This window comes from Poeciliopsis prolifica, unplaced genomic scaffold, assembly GCF_027474105.1.
Source record: "Poeciliopsis prolifica strain line A6 unplaced genomic scaffold, Auburn_PproV2 SCAFFOLD059, whole genome shotgun sequence".
Taxonomy (NCBI): Eukaryota; Metazoa; Chordata; class Actinopteri; order Cyprinodontiformes; family Poeciliidae; genus Poeciliopsis; species Poeciliopsis prolifica.
Genome location: NW_026562434.1, coordinates 899,175 through 919,607, shown reverse-complemented (window position 1 = coordinate 919,607; position 20,433 = coordinate 899,175). Strand labels below are relative to the sequence as shown.

General features: G+C 40.0%; 1 protein-coding gene across 1 annotated transcript in view; it reads left to right on the top strand.

Moving 5' to 3' along the window:
• Window positions 1–20,433, top strand: part of LOC129379595 (NACHT, LRR and PYD domains-containing protein 3-like) — a gene marked incomplete at its 3' end in the record, with an annotated part of 205,355 nt that overhangs the window by 129,617 nt on the left and 55,305 nt on the right. The window contains 1 exon segment of the mRNA XM_055060414.1: window positions 11,930–12,103. Within this exon segment, the coding sequence (XP_054916389.1) occupies window positions 11,930–12,103 (174 nt within the window).

The following is a 20,433-nucleotide window of genomic DNA, read 5'->3' as shown; positions in this document are numbered from 1 at the left end:
TAGCACCGTCCATGGCGTCTTCTGCTGTCCAGCAGAGCTCAACCCTCCTCCACCCCTTCACCTCCACTCGCTCGGCTCTCCGGCTGCATCCTTTCTTCACCTCCATCACCAATGTCTCGTCTCGGGGGATGACGTTCCTTTCAGCATATGGAATGCTCATCCAAGCTCATCGCAAAGATTGTGATGATCGATGTCCTCAGCCGGGGCCCAAGCGCCAAAGACTTAAATTTTGTATGTCAATAAACTCTTCTAATGGTTTCCATTTTCTCCGTCTAAGTCTCTCCAGATTGAATTAATGTTCAGATGAAATCAACTCAGATTTTTCCATTGTGAAAACCATAAAAGTTCATCTGAATATGTGTGAAGTGCACAATTCTAGTCCAAGTTCAGGGAGCAAAAACAATCTTTAATACATCTGCAGACAGAGGGAAAAATATACTCTGCATTAGGCGAAAATCTAAATCTGCTCTAACGAACTCAGAGTTACATAGTTGCTTTATTCACCTCTCAGCTAACAGAGGAGAAGATTAAGTTCCCAGACGACCCGCCTGGGAAACTTCAACAGACGCATCTTGTTCAGTTAGTTTGTACACCCTCTGCAGCTGCACCGAAAAACATCTTGACTATGATACAATTACATGTATGTGATACATAAAAGAACACTGTATGATGCAAATAAAACATTTTCTCTTTAAAGAAAAATCTACTTCACATATGTTGGAATGTCATTGTTCCAGAAATGGTGAATTTCATATGTGCATCTTTTATTTCACCAGTTTTTCTTTCCACCCCACTTTTTATTAAAATGTAATACTGTCTTCTGGAAAAAGTCATCTTGTTTAAGAATGAATTTTTGTGGCAGATATTCACCATGATTGGTTACTCCATAATGTGGCAATAGTTACCTTTTTTATTGGTTTTGTGTAACCATGCAATTTATTCTCTTACAGAATAAAATTTGTTCAATTAGCAAACTGAAAAGTGAGTTTAAAACTTCTTTTAGTGTTGTAGTTCAGTCTCCATCCAGCAGAGTCCCCCTGGTCATTCTGAGGAGCCATTGATACGAGTTTGCAGTGGTATCTCTGAAGAGGAATGAGGTCAAAACTATCAATATGGTCCAGTTTGGATTGTTTGTAAAATTGAGATGGATGTTGGAGGAATGTGTTGAATGGTCGGTCATCACACACGTCTTCTGGTTCTGACCACAAATAAAGACTTTCTGGGAGGAAATGAAACAGGAGACTGAGGACATTCTGAGGACAGATCTCCCCATGGAGCCTCTTCTGTTTCTGCTGGACATAAACACCAAGGATTTACTCACTAAACATCAATGTTACATATTGTTGCACCTTCTGCTGCTGGTAGCAAGAAAGACAATTAGACTAAACTGGATTAAACCCAGTTCACCAACTGTTGCTGAATGGAGGAAAAACTGAAACATGACAACATGATGGAGCGTCTGACTGAACAACTAGACATGAAAAAGATCATTAAATATGTAGTTTTGAGATAAAAAATACCTACAAAAACAAATCTTTAGTTTTGAAAATAAATATTCAGTTAGAGAAAAATCGTTTAAATATCTGACATTTATGAATTTATGAATATCATGGTAAAAAATATCACAGAAAAATCAACATGGTTTTTCTCTATGACTTGCTAAATGAACAAAAACATTATTAATTATTTTTTTTCCATCAATCATCTCTACAGTCATAGTCAAAAGTAGGCAGATCATCTTTATTTCCTGATCTGCAGCTGCAGTTTTGATGTAATGTGATCTCTGTAGCTGGAATCTTCCTGATACTGGAAAAGAGCAAAAGTCAACATTCCAGGTCCATTGTTCCTGAACCAGAAGCTGCTCTGAGATCAGTTTTATTGTGTTGCACTGAAATCTGAAATATGAGTTTGCTTCAAAATCCAAATGATGTCAACAGGTAAACTTTCCTCTGACTCTGTTTGGAAAATTATTATCTTAGTTCATTTACTTTTATTTGAATGGTTATGTTTTCATATCATTCCGTGTGTTTTCTTTCCCTTTCCTTTATTGTATATTCTAAACTGTCTTTTAGGGTTTTCTCTTGAAGGTTGGAAATGTCTCACACATTTCTGTATTAACAAGCCACAATGATCTTTGTCTGTATCATGAAAGTGGTCATCATTGTGTCCCAATGATGGGACATCAACGGAAGACCTCCAGGACATCCTGTAGGATAGAGTATTGGTCAATTGTTTGCATGTCTGAGTGAGAAAGTCAACCTCTTTGTGTATTCACATAATAATAAAAGGCAGTTGGGGACTGAGAACCGATGGAGTTGATCTCAGACAGCGTTTGGCAGCGATTCTCTGCGTTGAACTCTTCTCCCCTTTTCTACGGAAAAGTAATTTGTGTCTTTGGTTGATTCTTGCAGGTTGGGGAACTAAATAACCCCAACAGACTCCCAGTCAGTCTGACAAGTCAGACCAGTTTGGGCTCATTTCTCCTCTTTACACTTTCAGATCAAACACACCTGTTCAGGTCTGTCTGGATTTACTGTGGTTCTGTTGGGTTTAGAAGCAACAGAATCACAGTAAAGAGGTTCACTCTTTACTAGAGTAAGAGTTAATCTTCATCAACTCTTTGGATCTTCTTAAATCGTAAGTTTGATCATTTGCCTACTTGAACTTTCTCTTCAGAAACAGATTGTTTCTGCTCTCTGATGTTTGGGGAACAGGTTCACTTCTGTTTTCACCTCAAAATATTATCTCTCTGCTACTTGAAGGCTAATCTACAGGATTATTAGATTAATTGGTGAACTGGAATCAAACAACATGATGAACAGCTGATGTTTCCTGTTTTCTTCTCTGAAGAAACTGCTTCATGTTTTTGTTTCCTGGCATCAAGCTCTGGTCCAGCATTAAAATCAAAGCCAAGAGTTGTTTGTTTCTTCCTTTCAAGATAAAATATTATTAGAAAATCTTATTATTGAAATGTGTTAACTTCTGTCTGATTATTAAAAAGTAAATATTTGATGCAGCAGTGAATCACTGTAGAGTGTAATTGTGCAATACAATACTTCCTGTTGTTCAGGTTGAATCAGTGAATGTAAATGTTGCTCCATGTCTCCATCTAGTGGACTGATAGTAGAAGTGCAGCAGCTGATGGCAGCTTCCTCTGCCTCTCTGCTGTCTGACTGCATTCACCTGACACTGATATGAAGCAGAGAAGAAGAGCCAATCAGAGGAGGAGCAGCTGATCTTTTTCCAGCACTAATGATGTAAAGGATGATCAGAGTTGATGTGCAGATGAATGATGTGTGTTTCCTCTGCAGGTGAAGCTAGAAAGTGTGTGTGAGCTGATGTGGATTCAGCAGCATGGATCAGTGTGAGGACAGAGAGGAGGGAGTCCCTCCCTCTAAAACCACTCTGTGTGGGGAAGATGAGAGCCAGAGCAAAGGTCAGAGGTGAGGTCACCATCTCTAACTGTCCACAGCCCTTTTCACACAGCGTTCACTATATCAGGCCAGAACAGACGTGGTGATGAAGCTGCTGCTCCTCTTTGCTGATTAAGGTTTAATAATCATGTTTCTGTCAGGATCCATCAGAGACTCAAACCAGAACCAGAACCAGAACCCAGCTGTGTGTCCTTTAAGAGTGACTGGTCAAAGAGTTTTGAGATTAACTTTAAATCTCCTGGATCTCCATCATCAGAGAGGTGAGATGTTTCTAACTTTTGTAACTTCTGTTTATATCTGTTATTGTGATCATAAGTTGATACCAAGTTCTTTTGGGTTCTGTTATTATGGTAACATCAGAATCAATTTCAGGTTATTTTCTTTTCATATGTATTACATTATGTTAACATGTTTCAATAAGTTATGTGTTTCTTATTGGAAGATGTTAACAGTGGGACTTCATTGTGTCCAATGAAGTTCACCTGCATCAGACTTGATGAAGCTGAAAGACCTTGATTAAACAAAATATTTAATGAAATAACGTAAAAGTACAAAACAGGTGCATTTAGATCAACAGTTTTACCCAGAGCTTCTCCACATCCATCTAGTTAACAGAAGTCTCAAGAACTGATTAGATGTTTCACTGAGATCAATTTAACCATCTATCATGATGTGATGTTGCCCCCTACTGGCTAGTTATTGACACTGTCAGTAAATATGACAGTTGATGAATGACAGGGAAAAAAATTAACCATAAGATTGAATCAACTAAAATTTATGATATGTTGTCTAAAATATAAAGCACGGAAAAACATCCTCAATCAAGACAGACAAACGATTATGTGATATCATATTTAAAGCAGAAATGTTTAAACAGCATTTTATTCTATTTTGCACCATGTCTTTTTAATTGAAACAGACTCATTCAATTCATCCAATGTTGCTATTAACACACAAACACAAAGGAAGAAGTGAATTTCATGGTAGCTTTATATTTGGATTATTCTCTAAATCTGACAACAGACAGATTAATGTTGAAAAAGAAAGTTTCCATATATGAATTTTATGATTCCAGTTTAATCTCTGAGGTCTAAACATCATGCAACATGACTGATTGTGATCTATTACAATAAATAATACCTAAAGTAGATCTGATTCATAACCAGATGTTCTCTAACGGACCATCTGGTTCTGATTGAAGCTCCATCAGATCCTCCTTGGATGGTCAGAGTGGAAATGATTCCTGGTTCTGCTCCATGTCAGATCTCAACACTAAGATCACCAAACTGTTCTCTGTCATTTCAAACCAACATGTTGGTCTCAGAAACAAATCTTTCTGCTCTTTAAAGAAGGCTGGACATTATTCAGGAGGATCAATGATCAGGAACATGTTGGAGGATTGGACCGGTTCTGATAGGAATCATTTAGAATATCAGGTTGATGATCTATCCGGTTTTGCTGTGTCTCAAATCTCTTTAATTTACAATCAGTAACATTAAAATTAGATTCAAACCAAAACTTCAGAGTTTGTAATGAAGTTTTTTTATTACACATCAGAGATTTAGACAAGAATCAGAACTCAGCTGTTCTGATTCTTCTTGTTCTACAAAGCACTTTGTATTGGCTTGTTGAAAAATGTGCTATATAAGTAAAATTACTTTTACCTTTGTTGTCTGCGAGTGACAAATCAATGGATTATCCCACTCACTTTAAATCTCCTGAAGCTCCACTATCAGAGAGGTGAGCTGTATCTAATTACTTTAAATTAGATACCAGTAAGAACTCAGATGTTTCCAGTTATATTTCCAGAGGTTTGATCCATTATCTACAGAAATCAGCTGCTCTGTTCTCATGAAAACACCTTCATATCTTTATCTCTGGATGTTGATGATGATGTTCTGTTGCTTCCTGGCTCCATGTCAGACTAACAGTGGATCACATTTCCACTGGGAAATACCTGGTAAAGCCATTTCTGGTCCATCAGGACTTGGTTCCTGTGTGCATTGTGAGAGCAGTTCAGCAGGGAAGGAAAGCTTCATGATGTGGTTGGTGAGATCTGCTGGAACTCAACCAAACTGAGCTGATGTGGACCATCAGAGGTTCTGCTGGTTCTTAATGGGATCAGCAGGAATATTAAAACTTTACAACTACTTAGATCACCTGGTTCACTGCTCACACCCAGATATCACTTTATGGACCTTTACCTTCTGATTGTCTCTGTGTGGATAGATACAATGTGAGCTCACTGGCTTCCAGGGATCTAATGGATCCATTTTAAAATCCTCTCTATAACATCCAGGAGAGGATCCCACATGGACACAAACCCACATATTTCAGACCTCCTCCATGTCCACATCACCTCAGATCTAGTCATCAGAACCTGATGGATGTCCCACACTGTCCTGAAGACCTGTGTGGACAGAGCCTTCACTTCGACTGTCTCCAAGCTCTGGGACATTGTCTCCACCAGTATCAGATCTAATGACAGTGTGGAGTGTTTAAAGTGCAACATCAACTTTTTTACATCTAATAAATGATTCTGGTGTTACTGTAATTATGATTCCTCTTTCTAACTCCTTTTGTGTTGTGTATTGTGTTCACGACATGCTCTGTTTTTCTGATTCAAGTATTTTTAGTGTGAAACTCCTGATGATTTCCTCTGTGAAAACTGCTGGATGAATATTTCCTGACTTCCTAATTATTGCTGGTTCCTCCACAGAGTGGACCAGCAGAGCTCAGAGGTTCCCAGTGGTCCATCTGTCCAGGAAGATCAAACACAGCTGGACTCCATATTTTGGTCATTAAATATACATCTACTTTTCTATGGTTCTGTTCACATTCATCTCCATGCTGCACTTTGTAGACCAGAGGACTGTCAGTCTGTTCAACATCCATCTGGTGTTGGCTCCATGATTTCACTCTGATGTTTCCTTCATCTATTATTCTGTTCCAGCTGCTGGAGGAAAACATTGTTACTTTTGTGAAGAACGAGTTGAAGAAAATCCACAATGTTCTGAGTCCAGATTACCCAAAACTTCAGAGAGTCAGAGAGAAGATGAGGTGTTGGAAGGTGATGATGAAGAGCAGAGGAGGAGCAGCAGAGAGGCAGTAATGAAGATCACACTGAACTTCCTGAAGATGATGAAGGAGGAAAAACTGGCTGACCGTCTGCATAGCAGTAAGAGGAATTTTACAAAGATTTAACCTGATCGATAAATCATAAATTTATTGATGTCTGAAAAGATGGAATAACATTCAATCCAGTCATCTCCATCTTTGTTTCATTATTGATTTTACTTTTTGTGTTAATTAAGGACATCTTGCTGCAGTTTGTCATTATAAACTTAAATCTGGTCTGAAGAAGAAGTTCCAGTCTGTGTTTGAGGGGATTGCTAAAGCAGGAAGTCCAACCCTTCTGAACCAGATCTACACAGAGCTCTACATCACAGAGGGAGGGACTGGAGAGGTCAATGATGAACATGAGGTCAGACAGATTGAAACAGCATCCAGGAAACCACACAGACCAGAAACAACAGTCAGACAAGAAGACATCTTTAAAGTCCCACCTGGAAGAGATCAACCAATCAGAACAGTGATGACAAAGGGAGTGGCTGGCATTGGGAAAACAGTCCTAACACAGAAGTTCACTCTGGACTGGGCTGAAGACAAAGCCCACCAGAACGTCCAGTTCATATTTCCATTCACCTTCAGAGAGCTGAATGTGCTGAAAGAGAAAAAGTTCAGCTTGGTGGAACTTGTTCATCATTTCTTTAGTGAAACCAAAGAAATCTGCAGCTTTGAACACTTCCAGGTTCTGTTCATCTTTGATGGCTTGGATGAGAGTCGACTTCCACTGGACTTCCACAACAAGGAGATCCTGACCGATGCTACAGAGTCCAGCTCAGTGGATGTTCTGCTGACAAACCTCATCAGGGGGAAACTGCTTCCCTCTGCTCTCCTCTGGATAACCACACGACCTGCAGCAGCCAATCAGATCCCTCCTCAGCGTGTTGGCATGGTGACAGAGGTCAGAGGGTTCAATGACCCTCAGAAGGAGGAGTACTTCAGGAAGAGATTCAGAGATGAGGAGCAGGCCAGCAGGATCATCTCCCACATGAAGACATCACGAAGCTCCACATCATGTGCCACATCCCAGTCTTCTGCTGGATCACTGCTACAGTTCTGGAGGATGTGTTGGAGACCAGAGAGGGAGGAGAGCTGCCCAGAACCCTGACTGAGATGTACATCCACTTCCTGGTGGTTCAGACCAAAGTGAAGAAGGTCAAGTATGATGGAGGAGCTGAAACAGATCCACACTGGAGTCCAGAGAGCAGGAAGATGATTGAGTCTCTGGGAAAACTGGCTTTTGATCAGCTGCAGAAAGGAAACCTGATCTTCTATGAATCAGACCTGACAGAGTGTGGCATCGATATCAGAGCAGCCTCAGTGTACTCAGGAGTGTTCACACAGATCTTTAAAGAGGAGAGAGGTCTGTACCAGGACAAGGTGTTCTGCTTCGTCCATCTGAGTGTTCAGGAGTTTCTGGCTGCTCTTCATGTTCATCTGACCTTCATCAACTCTGGTTCTGACATGATCAAAGAAATACAAAGATCTATACATCTTCATTACTTAATACATCTGATCTACAATCTCTCCACCAGAGAGCTGTTGACCAGGCCTTACAGAGTCCAAATGGACACCTGGACTTGTTCCTCCGTTTCCTCCTGGGACTTTCACTGCAGACCAATCAGAGACTCCTACAAGGTCTGCTGACACAGTCAGGAAGTAGCTCACAGACCAATCAGGAAACAGTTGAGTACATAAAGGAGAAGATCAGTGAGAATGTGTCTGCAGAGAAAAGCATCAATCTGTTCCACTGTCTGAATGAACTGAATGATCGTTCTCTAGTGGAGGAGATCCAACAGTCTCTGAGTTCAGGAAGTCTCTCCACAGATAAACGTCTCCTGCTCAGTGGTCAGCTCTGGGTTTCATCTTAGTGTCATCAGGAAAAGATCTGGATGTGTTTGACCTGAAGAAATACTCTGCTTCAGAGGAGGCTCTCTGAGGCTGCTGCCAGTGGTTAAAGCCTCCAACAAAGTTATGTAAGGACACATTGATAATGCAGTTATCTTTGATAGAAATATACTAATGATGAGGTAAATATATATGTTAATTTTTCAGCTTATATATTGTTGCATTGTCTCCTCAAAGTTTCTCACTGGGGGTGATGTGTGAAGGAGACACAGACTCCCTTCAGAAGCTGAAATAGTGATACATATTAAAGCAGCAAAACTCGTCCTCTTTATGTTAAAATTTAAATTTTATTAATTTTGTTAAATGTGGATTTTATCATTCTCTTTCCAGACTTCTTGTTTCCTGTAGTTATAAACTTTAAGGATGTAGGACTAACTATAAAATGAACCATTTTGCAACAAAAGGCATCATAAACATGTGTAAAATAAGATAGATCCTTCTCTGTCCAAGAAAAACCTTGAAAAATATAAATTTTTGTAGAATTGTATAATAACATATTTTCCTCCCTGTCTCCTCAGACTGAGTGTCTGTAACCTCTCATGGAGAAGCTGTAAAGCTCTGTCCTCAGTTCTCAGCTCCCAGTCCTCCAGTCTCAGAGAACTGGACCTGAGTAACAACAACCTGCAGGATTCAGCAGTGAAGCTTCTCTCTGCTGGACTGAAGAGTCCAAACTGCAACCTGGAAACTCTCAGGTAAAATGTTCTCAATCCTGGTGAAACCAGATTTCTCTCCATTATATTCTATCAGTTATGATGCAAATGTTTTTCAATAATAGAAGAAAATGATAATAGATGTCTTACTGTTAGATGGGCATTTCCCCCTATTGGTTTTCTCAATGTTTTTTTCCCAAACATGAGTTTAAATTGGAACAGTTTCTTTACACAATCCTTTTATAGAACAATTTGATTCTTGTTCAAATAGTTTTTGTCAGTTGCTGCTCAATTTTCCATCTCTGTATCCAACAGTTAAACATGTAAAGATAAAACTGTAGATTTGCTCTGCTTTGATTCAAGCTGCTGTTTTCCCTCAAACCAGCTCTGATGCTGATCCTCAAACTAAGCCTGATGCTGATCTTCAGTCCAGCCTTAATTCTCAGGCTTCATTGGACTCTTTCTGTTAAAACTGACATGGATTCATTTAGTTCATAGAGGAATTTAATATTTCTCTTGCCAGCCCTCCTTGTTGCCTGTAGTTCAGTCCTTCATGGCTGGAGGCCCAAATATAGACTGAACCAGTTCACAACAAAAGGCAACATGATTATATATAAAACAGTCCATTAAATCAGTAAAGAGGAACATTGTTGACTGGAAAAAAAGACATTTTGATGGATTAATAACATATTTTCCTCCCTGTCTCCTCAGACTGAGTGGCTGTAACCTCTCAGAGAGAAGCTGTGAAGCTCTGTCCTCAGTTCTCAGCTCCCAGTCCTCCAGTCTCAGAGAACTGGACCTGAGTAACAACAACCTGCAGGATTCAGGAGTGAAGCTTCTCTCTGCTGGAATGAAGAGTCCAAACTGCAACCTGGAAACTCTCAGGTAACTCTGGGCCATCCATCCATCCATCCATCCATCCATCCATCCATCCATCCATCCATCCATCCATCCATCCAGCCATCCATCCATCCATCCATCCATCCATCCATCCATCCATCCATCCATCCATCCATCCATCCATCCATCCATCCATCCATCCATCCATCCATCCATCCATCCATCCATCCATCCGTTCAGACCTTGGTTTCTACCTCCATGTTCTCATTTTCTCATCATGTGATGAATTGTGTGTCTGCAGCTTATCAGGCTGTTTGGTCTCAGAGGAAGGCTGTGCTTCTCTGGCCTCAGCTCTGACCTCCAACCCCTCCCATCTGAAAGAGTTGGACCTGAGCTACAATCATCCAGGAGACTCAGGAGTGAAGCTGCTGTCGGCTGGACTGAAGGATCCACACTGGAGACTGGAAGCTCTCAGGTATGGAGGAACCTGCTGCAGGAGCAGAGAAGGTCTGATAGAGGAGGAAGAGGGAGAAATGTCTTTAGTCAGTCTGCTGGGAAACATTTAGTTTGAAGATTAATAGTTAACTTGTTGCTCAAAGGAAACAGTTTTTGTCAGTCGCTGCTCAGTTTTCCATCTCTGAATCCAACCAGTTAAAAATGGAAAGATATAATCTAAGATTCTCTCTGCTTTTGTTGAAGCTGGTTTTTTCCTCAAACCAGCTCTGATGCTGATATTCAGACTAGATTTTCAATGGACTCTTTCTGTTAAAACTGACACTGGATTAATGTAGTAATATTTCTCTTGCCAGCCTCCTTATTGCCTGTCGTTCAGTTCTACAAGGTCAGAGTCCCAACTATAGAATAAAGTTTTGAAAAATATGACCTATTCTTCAATAAGTCCAAGAATATTGTTGACTGGAAAGTAACACAAACATTTGATGATTTCTTAAACATTGGGGGTTTTTGTAAAAAAGAAACGACTTCCTTCTGCATGGATATAACTATAAAATTAAACAGTTCATAACAATGGAAATATCATGTAAAATAAAATTGTTCTCTCAAATCAACAAAAAACATTGTTGACTGGAACAGAAGGCTTGTATGAATAACATATTTTCCTCCGTGTCTCCTCAGACTGAGTGGCTGTAACCTCTCAGAGAGAAGCTGTGAAGCTCTGTCCTCATTCTTCAGCTCCCAGTCCTCCAGTCTCAGAGAACTGGACCTGAGTAACAACAACCTGCAGGATTCAGGAGTGAAGCTTCTCTCTGCTGGCTGAAGAGTCCAAACTGCAACCTGGAAACTCTCAGGTAAAATGTTCTCAATCCTAGTGAAACCAGATTTCTGTTCCTTTATATTCTATCAGTTATGATTCAAATGTTTTTTCAATAATAGAAGAAATGATAATAGATGTCTTACTGTTAGATGGGTATTTCCCCCTATATTGGTTTTCTCAATGTTTTTTTCCAAACATGAGTTTAAATTGGAGCGTTTCTTTACAATCCTTTTATAGAACAATTTGATTTTTGTTCAAATAGTTTTTTTGTCAGTTTGCTGCTCGTTTTCCATCTCTGTATCCAACAGTTAAACATGTAAAGACTGTAGATTTGCTCTGCTTTGATTCAAGCTGCTTTTTTCCCTCAAACCAGCTCTGATGCTGATCCTCAAACTGAGCCTGATGCTGATCTTCATCCAGCCTTGATTCTCAGGCTTCATTGGACTCTTTCTGTTAAAACTGACATGGATTCATTTAGTTCATAGAGGAATTTAATTTTCTCTTGCCAGCCTCCTTGTTGCCTGTAGTTCAGTCCTTCATGGCTGGAGACCCAAATATAGACTGAACCAGTTCACAACAAAAGGCAACATGATTATATTAAAACAGTTCATTAAATCAGTAAAGAGGAACATTGTTGACTGGAAAAAAGAAATTTTAATAAATTATTTAATAGTATATTTTCCTCCCTGTCTCCTCAGACTGAGTGACTGTAACCTCTCAGAGAGAAGCTGTGAAGCTTTGTCCTCAGTTCTCAGCTCCCAGTCCTCCAGTCTCACAGAACTGGACCTGAGTAACAACAACCTGCAGGATTCAGGAGTGAAGCTTCTCTCTGCTGGACTGAAGAGTCCAAACTGCAACCTGGAAACTCTCAGGTAACTCTGGGCCATCCGTTCATCCATCTGTCCGTCCGTCCGTCCGTCCGTGCGTCCGTCCGTCCGTCCGTCCGTCCGTCCATCCATCCATCCATCCATCCATCCATCCATCCATCCATCCATCCATCCATCCATCCATCCATCCACCCACCCCCCACCCACCCACCCATCCATCCATCCATCCATCCATCCATCCATCCATCCATCCATCCATCCATCCATCCCATCCATACATCCATCCATCCATCCATCCATCCATCCATCCATCAGTTCAGATCTTGGTTTCTACCTCCATCTTCTCATTTTCTCATCATGTGATGAATTGTGTCTGCAGCTTATCAGGCTGTTTGGTCTCAGAGGAAGGCTGTGCTTCTCTGGCCTCAGCTCTGACCTCCAACCCCTCCCATCTGAAAGAGTTGGACCTGAGCTACAATCATCCAGGAGACTCAGGAGTGAAGCTGCTGTCGGCTGGACTGAAGGATCCACACTGGAGACTGGAAGCTCTCAGGTATGGAGGAACCTGCTGCAGGAGCAGAGAAGGTCTGATAGAGGAGGAAGAGGGAGAAATGTCTTTAGTCAGTCTGCTGGGAAACATTTAGTATGAAGCTGAATAGTTAACTTGTTGCTCAAAGGAACAGTTTTGGTCAGTCACTGCTCAGTTTTCCATCTCTGAATCCAACCAGTTTAAAAATGGAAAGATATAATCTGAGATTCTCTCTGCTTTTGTTGAAGCTGGTGTTTTCCCTCAAACCAGCTCTGATGCTGATATTCAGACTAGATTTTCAATGGACTCTTTCTGTTAAAACTGACACTGGATTATGTAGTAATATTTCTCTTGCCAGCCTCCTTATTGCCTGTAGTTCAGTTCTTCAAGGTCAGAGTCTCAACTATAGAATAATGTTTTGAAAAATATGACCTATTCTTCAGTAAATCCAAGAAGAATATTGTTGACTGGAAAGTAACACAAACATTTGATGATTTCTTAAACATTGGGGGTTTCTGTAAAAAGAAACGACTTCCTTCTGCATGGATATAAACTATAAAATTAAACAATTCAGAACAAATGGAAATATCATGTAAAATAAAATTGTTCTTTCAAATCAACAAAAAACATTGTTGACTGGAAACAGAAGGCTTGTATTAATAACATATTTTCCTCCCTGTCTCCTCAGACTGATGGCTGTAACCTCTCAGAGAGAAGGCTGTGAAGCTCTGTCCTCAGTCTCAGCTCCCAGTCCTCCAGTCTCAGAGAACTGGACCTGAGTAACAACACCTGCAGGATTCAGGAGTGAAGCTTCTCTCTGCTGGACTGAAGAGTCCAAACTGCAACCTGGAAACTCTCAGGTAACTCTGGCCAACCATCCGTCCGTCCGTCCGTCCGTCCGTTCAGACCTGGTTTCTACCTCAATGTTCTCATTTTCTCATCATGTGATGAATTGTGTCTGCAGCTTATCAGGCTGTTTGGTCTCAGAGGAAGGCTGTGCTTCTCTGGCCTCAGCTCTGACCTCCAACCCCTCCCATCTGAAAGAGTTGGACCTGAGCTACAATCATCCAGGAGACTCAGGAGTGAAGCTGCTGTCGGCTGGACTGAAGGATCCACACTGGAGACTGGAAGCTCTCAGGTATGGATGGAACTGCTGCAGGAGCAGAGAAGGTCTGATAGAGGAGGAAGAGGGAGAAATGTCTTTAGTCAGTCTGCTGGGAAACATTTAGTTTGAAGCTGGTATACAGTCATATCATTTATAAATGAATGGATACATTTTGAACCCCATTTTATCTCTTATTACAGTTTAATAACTCAAATTATCTCTGGTCATTTTGGTTGTGTAAGTTTTCAAACAGCAGCTCATTTAAACTATAAGAATCTTTCCACATGTTCTGAATGAACCTGGGAAACCAACCCATCTATTGAACCACAATAACATGGTATTCAGAGCAGCAGGGGCCAAATATAGCTCCATGTGGAACCAAGAGGTTGGAGAGAGAAAATCAGTTGAAACTGTTTCCTATCAGAGTTCAGTTTGTCTCTCAGTCTTCACAAACCAGGCATCATGGGCTGGGCGGGGCTTCCACTGATGGATCTACTGAGGAAATACAAGAAGCTGATTGGCTGATTTAAAAATAAGTTAAAAATATGCAGATTAATGATATCATATAAAAGATATGATATGTAATTGTAGAGACACAGCTGGGAAACAATTTGGACTTTAAAGAATATTTCATGGAGATCTAGACCAATCAGCCCAAATGAGGAAAGATCAGAAAATGGTCAGATGGATGTGGAAAAGTTCTCAAAAAAGTGAAACAAAGATTCACAACTTTCAGGACTTAATGAAACCAAAAATACACAAAAACATGAAGCAAACTGTTTGAGGCAGAGTTTAGCAGTTTTATTTGTATGGTAGTTTGTCCTCAACTAGGTGGCGCTAGAGTCAGGAGGAGCAGCCTGGAGAAAAGGCTGATCCTCCCTGATCTGTTTCCAAGCAGTCAGAGTGTAGAAGTTGAGAGCTGGAGAAGTTTCCTCCTGTTGCTGCAGCAGCAGAGATGTTCTGCTTCATGGACTAAATCAGGTTGGAAAGAGGAGAGATCTTTACTGAGCTGCAGGATAAAAGCTGCTGAAACATTTCACTCTTTCTGGAAACTAATGAGACAGAAAAACAATGAATGTTTTTACCATCTCTGACAGGAACGTGGAGCTAAGAGGAGAAGAACTTGAAGCTTCTTCTTGGCCTCTGATTGCAACAGGACAATCCAACATTTTAGTCTGACTTCATCTGGAAATATTTCTTTGACCCTCAATCAGTGTGAAGGCAGGCCAGCTCCTCATCAGAGCTGAGATCTTCTCTGTCCTCCATGCTGGAAATGTAGAAGTCCAGCAGCTCCTGGTCAGTGACATCAGAGCGTGACATCATCAGTAGAGTGATGTCATTTCCCTCTCAGAGCAGCTTGGAAATCTGAGAGGAAAGATGCAAACAAAAACTCTCTGGACTGTTGGATCTGCTGGTTCTGGTTCCAGATGCTCCTTGGACACTTTCACAAGCCATTACTGCAGCTGCTGGATTCAGGATGCTGCTTCTTCTTCTTGGGCTCATTGTAAATGTGTGCAGCGCCACCTGGTGGTGCTGGTTGGTAGAGGAAGTGCTGAAAGGTTGGAGGTGTTTGTCAGAGGTGTGTGATGATGGAAGCCTCTCCCTGGTTTGTGAGTCTGAGCTCAGAGATCAAATCTTTGATTCTTGTTGATCTTTGTTGAATGTGATGCAGCTTCTCCTTTTTTAATGTTTGTATTTCTGGATATTACAGTGAGGCCACAGCAGGTTTTCAGCAGGGCTGTTTAGTGTTTCATTTCCTTCATCTGTGTGTGGGAGTGTGGATGGATCAGGTATCCAGGTGTTGATCAGAGTTTAGATTGATTGTATTTTAATGCTGATTATTAAATCAGGTGGAGCTTCCAGAAATGTTTCCTTAGTTTCCTGATGTCCTTTTAGGCTTCAGTGAGTTTCTTCAGGTTGTTACTGAGGGATTTCCTTTCTCCTCTCTGCTGGAGCTTTTCCTGTGTTTGGAGAAATGAGTTGTGCTGCAGCAGCACCAACTGTCCTTCCTACATCCACTGTAGTTTGCAATCCAGATGTTGACTGTTCCTGTCTCAGTGAGGACAATGTGTGTCTGAGAGACATGTAATGTCCATGTTTGCTGCTGAAAGAGACTGATGGGTCTGACCCCCCTCCTCCTTTCAGGGTGGAGCCTGCTGGAGGCCGATTCTTGACTCCAGGTCTGAGGAAATGTAAGTGTTTTTTCATCTGATTCATGACAACAAAGCAGCTCACATTCAACCATCTTCAAACTGTCACATCACTCATTCAGGAGTCAAAGTATCAATAAATGATCAATAACTGCAGCTGGATTGTGTTTGTTCTCCATCAGATTCCTGTCAACTCACCATCGACACAAACACAGTGAACAGAGAACTCAAACTGTCTGAAGACAACAGGAAGGTGACACGTGGAGGAGCTTCAGTCATATCCTGATCATCCAGACAGATTTGATAATTATCCTCAGCTGCTGTGTAGAACTGGTCTGACTGGTCGCTGTTACTGGAGTTGAGTGGAGAGGAGATGTTTATATATCGTGAGTTACAGAAGAATCAGGAGGAAAGGATTCAGTGAAGACTGTTTGTTTGGATATAATGATCATTCCTGAGTCTGAGCTGCTCTGATCGTCATGGTTACTCTGTCTGGCACAATAACATAGCAACTCTTCTCTCCTCCTCCTCCGTCTCTAACAGAGTAGCAGTGTATGTGGACTGTCCTGCTGGCATTCTGTCCTTCTACAGAGTCTCCTCTGACTCACTGATCCTCCTCCACACCTCAACACCACATTCACTGAACCTCTGATTCCTGGATTCTGGTTCTGGTTCAGTTCTGGTTCTTCAGTGTTTCTGAGCTGATTTGAGTCTAAAGAGTCTAAAGTTTTTTCCTCCTGTCAGAGAAACTCTCTCACTGTTGAACAGATAGTTCAGTCTCTACAATCTATTTCTTGTTGAAACGATTCTGATTGAGTCCTTGGAAACTTTTTTCTTCTTCTAATCCTTTTAAGATGGAAGCTGGATTTATTCAGTTATTCCAGGATTATTCCAGGATCCACATGTTTTTCAGTTTGTTTTCTTGTCATAGCTTCACTCTATCAAGAGATGCTGGAATACTGGTGGTGAAGCAGCAGGCAGAAAACCCAGGTTATAGTTAAATGATGGTTTTAATAGTAAAAATGTCCAAGTGGAAACACAAAACAGGCAGCATGGCTGAGCTGAAGCCAGGCTCAACGCCGGTAGCAACTGTTCATCTGGTGGACAGAAGACAGGCTTGACAAAATGACGAAGAACGATGAGGACCCGATGAGGAACAAAGGACAACCGTGGGATTAAATACACAGATGGTAATCACAGAAACGAGAAACACCTGGGAACAATCAAGGGGAAACAGGACAACGCAGAGACTGGAAGCATCACAGAAAAATAAGGACCGCTCATTTTGAAGGCTGCCTATTCAATAACATGAAAAAACTGCATGTTTTATATGAATTCAATTAGTACTTAATACTCTTTACACAAAGTGAAGTACAAAGTAATGTGTTTTTTTTCTAAATTCCTTCATTTTATGAAAAGATGGTTACTCTCTTATACAAGAGAAAACTATTTTTAAGAGAGTTGCCACTGATCATTAATCGTTATTGATTCTAAGACCAATCATCTTTAGATTAATTCAATCAATCTGTAAAAATATTAAATAATTAGTGGTTTTCACTGGCTATACCCAGTAATTATTCATTAAATATAACATTCTAAAAACACCAGTCTCTTAATGTTATTCCTTTAAAAATAAGTTTTGTTTCTAAAATGATCAAATTAAAATAAGTTACTTGTTGATTTTAAAAGGATTTTTTGTAAAATTGTAAAAGTTTCAAATTTCACAATAAATAATCTAATTAATCCTACATGATTAATTTTCCATTTTTATTCAACAATTAATCATTTCACCTCCAAAAACCTAATTTTTTTTTATTCCTTGACAATTTTTTTATTATTCCCCAATAATTAAATCAAATTTACTGACAAGATCCATAAGTTAAAACCTGAATCTCTAACAGGGAACATTTAATGTCCATATCTGGTTTTAAAACACTCAATTAGCAGCCATGTTTAAAAATGTTGGTCATCCTGAAACCCAAGTGGCTGATGGGAAACCTGAGGGTTAGCATGCTAATCTTTATCCCTGTATCTACACTTTAATTACTTTTTCAGTGAAATGCTGAATTTAATACTTCATCATGTATATTTACATAAGTCTACTCTGAGTCTAGTCAAAGTTTTTATAATGAATCAGTGATTTATGATGTGTTCAGAGCCAATCCAGGCTAAAATTATTTCATTGTTCATACATAAATATCATGTTTTATTATAATTTGGCAAACCAAGAGATTATTCATGTGTTTTTATTTACTGTCACAAAGCTTGACCTCATGACCTCGTGTGTTTTCTCCTGTAGAGGAAGTGCTGCTGCTTCTGTTTTAGCTCAAACCTGAAACAATCGACCTCCTGATGAACACAAAGTTCTGCAGAGTGTGTGTGAACACACCATGGGTGTGTGTGTGTTGACCGCTGCCTTCTTGTCTTGATCACATGCAAATCAGCTGTTATGAAATGTATTTCCTGCTCCATTTCAGAAACACTTTCCCACTCAGAATAATAAATACACACATTTTGAGCGATGTTCATTTATATTTGTCAAACTGGCAGATTAAGCAAAGATCAGTGTTTGGTTATTGATCTCTGTTAAAAAGGGAGAGGTTTCGGGTTTTCATAACTTTAGAGCAAAGATAAACTCTGAAGGACTTTCCAGGATGTGATTACATGATCCTTACAAAAACATTTTATTCTTAGACCAAAAATAAACCATCATCCATCAGAGAGGTTCTATTAAAATAATTTATTGTATCTGCAGGTCAGATAATAATCAGGTCTGGATTCACTGGGAAAATTAGCTCAGATTCCTAAAACATGTGGTTTAATCACAGTTAGTTCATGATTTAATAAAGGGGTGTGAATATTTGCTCCATCTTATGAGTGTGGTAAGTTGTGTCATCTTTTGATTTTTTGCACCTTTTTGTACTAGGCGCACATGAGTGGTGGCAGCTGGTCTTTGGGCCGGGTCAGGATCTGGTAAAGCAGTTTGAACATCCTGAAAAAGTTTGGGATGTTTGACCGATTGTATGACAGGAAACCGCTCAGCTCACTTACAATGTTTGGAGGTTTGTCTTTGAGTGGCTGGACAGGAGTTATTTCAGCTGGATTCATCGTGTTTCCTTGTTCAGCAGTTATGACCTGGGTTGGTTTGAGTTGAATTTGAGGTTTGGTTATTCTGCAGTCCTTCGTTCCTTTCTTTAATTAGATTAGTCTTGTTTCTATTTTTACTTTAATATTTTGTTATTCCTGCTATTTTATGTTTCTTAGGTCCAGTTACAATGTGGTATCTTGGTTTTTTTTTCTAGTTTCCCTGTTGTGTTCTCTTCTTTGCCTCCTGTGCCATTTTCTCTCTCTCTTTCCTCCAACCTGTTAATCAGCCCAGGTCTTTTGTTCCAGCATTCACCCTCACAGTATTTATTCTCTTCTCCTGCTCACACTTATTGCTGTTCCCTTCTCTTAAATCCCATCATATCCTGGTTACTTGCCTTTTGATATTCTGCTTATTTTTGCTCCTGGTTCCTGTTTTTGGTCTGCTCTGGCTCCTTGTGATTTCTGTGTGTTTTCAGGTTTCAAAACATTCAATATGATCCAGACTCCCAGCTTCTGTTTGCATTTGTCCTCTCTGCTCTTGATCTGACTCTGACTTTAAATTCAGGTTGATGATTGAAATGAAATTTCAACCTGGATCAGCAGAACCTCCTCAGCTGATCCTGGTTTTAACCAGAGACTGTCCTCACTCTGCTCACCACACTAACATCATGATCAATGATTATATAGGAGCTTTAGGAATAATCTGCATTAGAACAATGTGTGGTTTCAGCTGCAGTAGTGTGGTGATGTTTAAGGATTATAGTTTAGTTTAGTTTTTCTGATTATTTCCTGTTTGTATTTATATTCTGACCAGTTACTGCAGCAGGAATCAAGCAGCTGCTCTTTTCTCTGGACTCTTTTCTCCTCATGACTCCATCATGAAACATTTTCATCAGAACTTCTGTCCTTCCTCATTATAAACCTTTCTCTGATTTCACTACAGACCTTCTGCTGCTCTGAAAGAACAAACTAAAAAGCATGTGAGTTGTGATCTCATCAGTCATGCAATATCCTTCACATTTACTTTCAGTTTGAAAGTCGGTCTTTTGTTCCGATGTTCTTCAACCCTTTGGATTATTTGAAGAAACTGTAAGTTTGCTTTTCCCTACTTGAACTTTGATTTCAAGAACTTTCCTTTTTGTTTCTGCTCTTTGATGTTTGAAAAGCAAGTTCATTTTGCATTTCAGCTCAAAGTTTAATCTCTCTTCCTTATGAGGTTAATCTACAGCATTATTAGATTAGTCATAAACAGCAATCAAACAAAATTAACAGCTGATGTTTCTTTGTTCTGTCTCTGAACTAACGACATCACCTTCATATTTAGTGGATTCCAATTTTTTAGTGCTGTTTCACAAAACAAGAATAGCAGATTAAGACAGAGTTTCTCAGATATCCTGGTTTAATCAAGCCTTGATTTGGTTTCACAAAAGTAATAGCACATAGTTACTATGGCAATTTATACTAAGCAACCATCAGAAACCAATGCTTGTTAGTGATTCCACCT